This window comes from Colossoma macropomum, unplaced genomic scaffold (genome assembly GCF_904425465.1).
Source record: "Colossoma macropomum unplaced genomic scaffold, Colossoma_macropomum, whole genome shotgun sequence".
Taxonomy (NCBI): domain Eukaryota; kingdom Metazoa; phylum Chordata; class Actinopteri; order Characiformes; family Serrasalmidae; genus Colossoma; species Colossoma macropomum.
This window is the reverse complement of record NW_023494809.1, coordinates 25,812,496-25,819,135: the sequence shown is the minus strand read 5'-3', so window position 1 is coordinate 25,819,135 and position 6,640 is coordinate 25,812,496. Positions and strand designations below refer to the sequence as shown.

General features: G+C 37.9%; 1 protein-coding gene across 2 annotated transcripts in view; it reads right to left on the bottom strand.

Moving 5' to 3' along the window:
* Positions 1 to 1,775: 1,775 nt before the first annotated feature.
* The window catches only part of si:ch211-230g15.5 (polyhomeotic-like protein 3), a 31,596-nt gene continuing 26,731 nt past the window's right edge, over positions 1,776 to 6,640 (bottom strand). For both annotated transcript variants that reach the window (XM_036558339.1, XM_036558340.1), the window contains 3 exons: positions 5,079 to 5,190; positions 3,751 to 4,024; positions 1,776 to 2,852 (listed from right to left, as the gene is read on the bottom strand). In XM_036558339.1, coding sequence (XP_036414232.1) covers positions 2,692 to 2,852; positions 3,751 to 4,024; positions 5,079 to 5,190 — 547 coding nt within the window. In that variant the 3' untranslated portion in view covers positions 1,776 to 2,691. The remainder of the gene's footprint in view (positions 2,853 to 3,750; positions 4,025 to 5,078; positions 5,191 to 6,640) is intronic.

Sequence of the window (6,640 nt, the reverse complement as noted above, 5' to 3'; positions counted from 1 at the left end):
AAAAACAAAGGTGCCAAGAAGGGTTCTTTGCTGGATACCATAGGAACTAAGAAACTTTTTAATGGAACTTCTGTAAAAAAGATGTGCACGAACAGTTTTAAACTTTTAGAACACTTGTACAGGTTTCTAGGTTACAAAGGCATTTTAGGGCCACTGTTAATAAAAATAAAATTAGTAGACTTTGAGAAAAAAGATGTAATATTTCCAGAATAAAGTTGTCATATTTGGAGAATCAAGTCGTACTATTTGGAGGATAAAGCGGTCTAACTGTAGGGGGGCTGCCATAACGCGTTGGGGTCTCAGTTGCTGTATTGGCGCCCGAGTTCCACTCATTCCTGTCTCTTTGTGGATCATTTTAATTATCATTCTCACTGTCTGTGAAACTTCATGCCCTCTTTGAATGGTGTGGAGATGTAGCCCAGATAGCCATGTAGACGACCCTGCCTGAGATTCTCTTTCAACAAAACAGACAGACAGTTTCCTCCGAGTCCGTCCGGCTCTTTATTCTAGATAAACACAGTTTCCTGCTCAGCCGGTTCTTATACTAATAACAGGCTGGTGCTGATGTGCAGGAGAGACAGGGAGACTGAGTGTTTCTTTATGGGTGAATCGATATGACAGTATAACTCCACCAACTCACCGCCCCTCATTTAACATGAGGAGGTGCTGCCTCCCCTTTGCAAAGCCTTTAGCCACAATACTGCGACCTTTCCTGGTGTTAATGCCACATTAATGTCGTAATTCTACAACTTTTGTTCTCGAAATATTACGACTTTATTCTCAAAGTCTACTATTTTTATTTTTATTAACAGTGGCTCTAAAACGCAGTCGTACTAGGAAGAGCCCTTAAATGGGCAAAGAAACTTCACATTAGTGAAGGTTCTTTACACTTTTAAAAGGTTCTTTACATTCACACATCTCGTTTACAAAAAGTTTTCTTTTTTTAAAACAAAAGTGTTTCTTCTACAGTTGTGGTTCCCATCCCAGTCGGTCCTCAGGGCTCCCTAGATGGTCCACATTTTTGTTCCAACCTAACTCACAACATATAGAGATGAAGGAAAAATGCTATATAGAACCCTTTTCAAAAAGGTTCTATATATAACACATTCTCCATCATTCTGAAGAGCCATTTCATGATGCAAAAAACCCTTTAATCATGCAAAGGGTTCTTCGAGTGTTCATGGCTCTTTATAGAACCATTTTTTTTACTAAAGAACCTGTGAAGAAGCATCGTTTTTTAAGAGCGTATATATTTTTTGGATTTCTTTCCCATTGTTTCCACCTATGATGTGCAGGTTTATGTGACATCACAAAAACAAATTCATAACAGGCTGTTTCTGCAGTTTAGTTTCCATGGACTAGATAAAGGAAAATGTGTACCGTCTGGGAGGCTTTGAGGACCGGGTTGGGAACCACTGTTCTACGGTATTCCTCAGAGGATCATTTGCAGTATCTCTACATCAAATAACTTTTCAAAAAAGAAAAGTAAGTAATGGCCCTTTAAGACATTACTAAAGAAAAAGGAAGGAGGAAAGGAAGCAAAACAATAAAAAAGAAATGTAGAACAACAGATATAAACAAAAGGAAAAAAGAGGGAAAATACTCTAAAAGTGGATTAAAAAAGGGAGGAAAAGAGCTTTAAAAGAACTGGAATAACTGAGTACAAAATAAGAGTCTGCTTAGAGCAAAGGCTGATTAATGTTCTACCTACTTTGGTGTAAACTTAATTTACAGAGATAAACACAAAGCCCCCCAAAAATCACAGTAAATAAACGTCAAGTTTCAGTAACAAAATGTAGTTTGTTTAATTAAATAATCAAAAATGGCACGAGAAAGGTAATGTAACAATGACAAACAACACTTTGATGATACTTATATAGTACAATGCCTACAGCAGTTTCATAAGGTCTCCATGTCAGAAAAAGGCACCTTTGCTGTACCTCGATTGGGTGAGACTGCGTTTAGGTACCTACACGTTGTTCTCTGCGCTGCGACGGTTTTCACAGTTCTGCTGGAGCGAGGAGATTCATAAAATTTCTTTTAGCCTATGTAATCCTGTCAGCATGTCAAACGTCATTTAAAAATGCTTAAAAATTTGAAATCACTTGCATTTGTATTTGCTAGAGCCTTAGAAGACAAATATATTAAATATTACAAATCCTTCACAAAACATTTGTATAGATTTATACACACAGAGCACTGCATTGTTATACATGTACACATATACAGTACAATAAGAAAATATCTACAATGGGACATGCTCACGATAATAGCACTTCCGTTCTTTTCTAGCTTCTCCACAGACACGGGAAGTGATCCTTTCCTCGCAGTGAAAAATATAAACTCGACGACCCTGATTATGAGAAAAACCCATACAAAAAGCAGACACGAACATTTCCCTCCTACTATGACTGTGTATAGATCTTGTATTATGCTCACAGAAAGAGACCATCATATTGCTATCATGCTTTCAGACAGAGGCTAAGGTTACTGGTAGGCTACTGTAATGTTATGCTAGCTCAGTTCAAGCAAATACACACAAGTTATCTCAACACGTTGACTTTATCGCGTAAATCTCTTAAGATTAAAGTGCACAAAATGGCTCTATTCTATTGGCAAGTGCTCTGATCGTCCGCAAAGGGCAAACCTCTCCTTTTGGGTCTCTCGTTCCTTTTCTGTGTCTTCGTCTCTTTACCTCCCTCCCTCCTTCAGCGAGTTGATTCGGGCGCAGATTTTGAGCGCTGGCCCTAGTTTGACATTCATGGCACTCATTAGGTGGTCTTCGGTGAGCAGTAGCAAGGCCTGTCCGTCAATCTCCTGCGCCCGAAAGGATTCGGCAATGTCCTGACACCCTGAGAAGGTCAGGAGGAGTTGGCATTCATTAAAATATAGTAGCAAAGACAACAGAAGGAAAGAAAGACAGAAAGAAAGAAAGAAAGAAAGAAAGAATAAAGGAAAAATAAAAAGAGAAAGAACGAATGAAAAAAGAAAAAGAAAGAATATAAAAGAGAAAGAATGAATGAAAAAATGAAAAAAGAAATACAGCACAACAATGAAAAAGACAAAGAAATTGGAAGAAAGAAAGAGACAAACAAAAAAGAATGATGAAAAACAATGAAAGAAAAATAAACAAAAGGGAAGAATGATGAGGGAAAAATGACAGAAAGAAAGGAAAAAAAAATACAGAAAAAAATAAATGAATAAATAATAAAGAAATATGAAAGAAAGAAAAACAATGAAAGAAAGGGGAAAAAGAAATAAGGAGAAAAGAATAATAAAAAATAAAAAATAAAAAAAGAAACGAAAACGGGAGGAAATATGAAAGAAGACAAAAAGGACAGAAAGAAAGGAAAAAGTAAAAAGAATGAAAAAGAAATAAAACAAAAACAATGAAAGCAAAAAGAAAACAGAAGCAAAAGGAAAGAAAGAAAGACAAAGAATGTAGAATAAAAAAAGAAAGGAGGAAATAAAAATAAATATAAAGGAATAAATGAAAAATGGAAGAAAAGGAAAGAAAGCAAAATAAAATAAAAAAATTAAAAAAAATCAATGCAAGAAAAAGAAAGAAAATGAAAAAGTATAAAAACAAAGGAATGAAAAAATAAATAATGAAATAAAGAAGCAAGGAAATGAAGAGAGAAAGTAAGAGAAGGAAAAGGAATAAAGAAGGAAAGAATAAAATCAGAACGTCTCTAAATGTCTGAGTCTGCGTCTGGAGTTGGGTGTGTTTGAGGTTTTGAATGATCTCACCTGGTAAATTGGATATAAAGCTCCAGACTTGGTCTACTGTCCACTGTGAAGGTTTGGGTCGTGAGGAGAGGTCAGCGGGGGACACTGGGTCTAATGGGGAGGTGGGAGCGCTCCTTGTCTCTCCGACGGTCTCTCTGGGTCTGGTCTCTCGTTCGCGTGTGCCGTGCTCCGTGTGCCTGCGTAGCCTGGTCTTCATAGGAGCAGCTGCTCCATCCTCTCCCTCCAGCGGGGGGCGCTGAAGGATCCTCCACTGCTCCGTGGCACCATGTTTCACCTGAAAGAGGTGCAACAATGGACACTGAAAAACCTACGTGTGTTTATTTATGGAACAGAAACAATAACAATATTTAATACTACAGTATTTATTTTACTGTAATGAATAACTGTTTATAAACCATAGTGTCCAGACAGGTTTGGGGAATATACATTTAGGTTGCTTATGAAGCTGCTGCACTAACTGATGCTGATCATATTACATATCAAGAGGAAAAAATAGCCACTAAAAGAGCTTAGATTTAGTCTCTGGTCCTGACTGTGTAGAACTATCATTGAAAACAATTGTATTTATTTGCATTTTCTTTTTGACTGTCACAACTCATACTCAAGTAACTTAAAACCAAATCATTGCACCTGTTTGTGTTTGATTTAGCCATTTAGCTATGAAAACCACCACATTTGTGTTTGCAGGTAGAGAAAGAGATCTGAGACAAAGTTGTACATACAGTCTAATTTCTTTTCCTTTCTTCCTGTCTTCTTTCCTTCATCATTCTTCCCTTTATTTTTCTTTCATTGTTGCTCTCACTCTCATTTGGACTCAATCTCGACTTGCTCTCACTCTTATTTGGACTCAATCTTAACTTGCTCTCGCTCTCATTTGGACTTGATCTCGACTTGCTCTCGCTCTCATTCGGAATCAATCTCGACTTGCCAATGCTTTCAACTGGACTGAATCTCAACTTGCTCTCACTCTCATTTAGATTTGATCTTGACTTGCTCCTGGTCTCATTTGAAGTATCCCTGTCCTGCATGTTTTCTTGAGAGTTTTTCCTGCTCACACCTGAGCCAACAAATCAGTTAATCCTGTTAAACAACAGGTTTATTACTCAGTAACTACAATACATTATTTAGTAAGTACTATGAACATGATATATATGTTATGTAGGTATAAATCTATATGGATAACAAGCCCTCCCTGAGCTAAACTGGGTGGTTAAAGCAGGGGAAACATGCTTAGGGCAGGAGAGGGAAACCACTGGGCTGACTGATTTACCATAAACACATTTTTTTCAGTTTAACCTAGACAAAGTGAGCTGTTGAAAAGAACTGACCTGTTGAAAGCTTTCCACCTCAATCTCGTCCTCTGCTCCGTTGAACTCGGACTGATGCCCCCCTTCGCTCACACAGCGTCTCAGTGCACGGAAGCGCTTGGTGTAACTGAACCTAGAGATGGTTAAATGAGGCAGGATGATGAATGAGGTCACTGCCTTTAGTTGCATCTCATCTTAGCACTTCAGATGAAGTCATACACAGATTTGTGATAAAGGTTGATTGTATGCTGTTCACACATGTGTGGGGTTTCCCCAGTGTATTTATAATAGGACCAACAGGCCACAAGGGCTATTTTGTCCACTCGCAGGGCTTGCACATGGCAAAATAATGAATATTTGCAAACCGTACTTCAACATCCCTCAAATGACTTTATAATGCTTTGCATTTAACATAACAATATTTAATTACTTGTAAGTGTGTAATAAATGAGTTTGTTCCAAATGTGTGTTCAGTTCAGGTAGTGTTCATGTCTAGTCAATATAAGCTTGTCAATGAGTCAATAACTCCCCAGTTTACTGGCTGCAAAGGCTGACAAGTAGCCTGTGCCTGCATGCATAGTGAAATCAACTTATTTCGAACTGATATAATCAAATAAAATATTTTCTTCTTAACTCTCTTTATTATTCTAACTTGGACACTGTTGGCTGTCTGTGAGAAATACTGTGACTCTGTGTTGTGCTGCTAGTGAGCAATGAGGGCTGAAAGTTAGTCGTGGGTAAGATAAAAGTTCATCTGGTAAACTGGTTGAAATTCTTCGTCAGGTATGAGTTTAGTCATAACTGTTAGACCAGTATGCCACAAATAAGCGCAGATAATGCGACGTACAGAGAGCGGCAATCATGCTGATGTTAGCTTGTTTATAGATCTATGATCACAGATGCTTCAGGCACATTTCAAATGAGAATGATAAACCTCCATCACCTCCCGCTGTCTAGTATGTAGTACATCTGAGCTAGTCCGCTTTGTTTTCAAGACAGTGAACATTAAGGAATAGTGGAGTTAGCCTTAGTCTAGTATTGACACTAGAGTGCTTGCTGCTCTTCTACCACATGAGGAGCTGCCTAACTCTGTTAGCTTCATCTGATGAACACAACGTCAAACGCTTGTGTGCAAAGCAAGCCATGGACCAGCTGATTCAGAAGCACGAGCGACTGTAATATTTTCCAGTTTCTGGCATTGTCTGACAGAGAGCACAAGTATAGAGGACACACATATGAGACAAATAACTTGAGGAATTTGAAAAGGCTGAAGTTGACTTCTTATTCGAATTCCCAGTTCCACCTTAAATGGCACAGGTGGTGATATGTAACTGCAGCACCGTTCAAGGTGGAACGGAAAATTCAAACAAGAAGCTGCCAAATAAGAGGCCAAATGGGGCTGGAAATAGTTGTAATTCCTACATTATTTACCCAAATTGGATGTAAACACCAAAACTCTGCATATTGAGCTCATATTCATTATTTATTTCAACTCCAATATGCTGTGTTAGAAAATTAAAATGACAATTACTTTTTCGACAGCCAAAATGTTTTTGGATTGACTGTAGGTTTGTCTAGATATT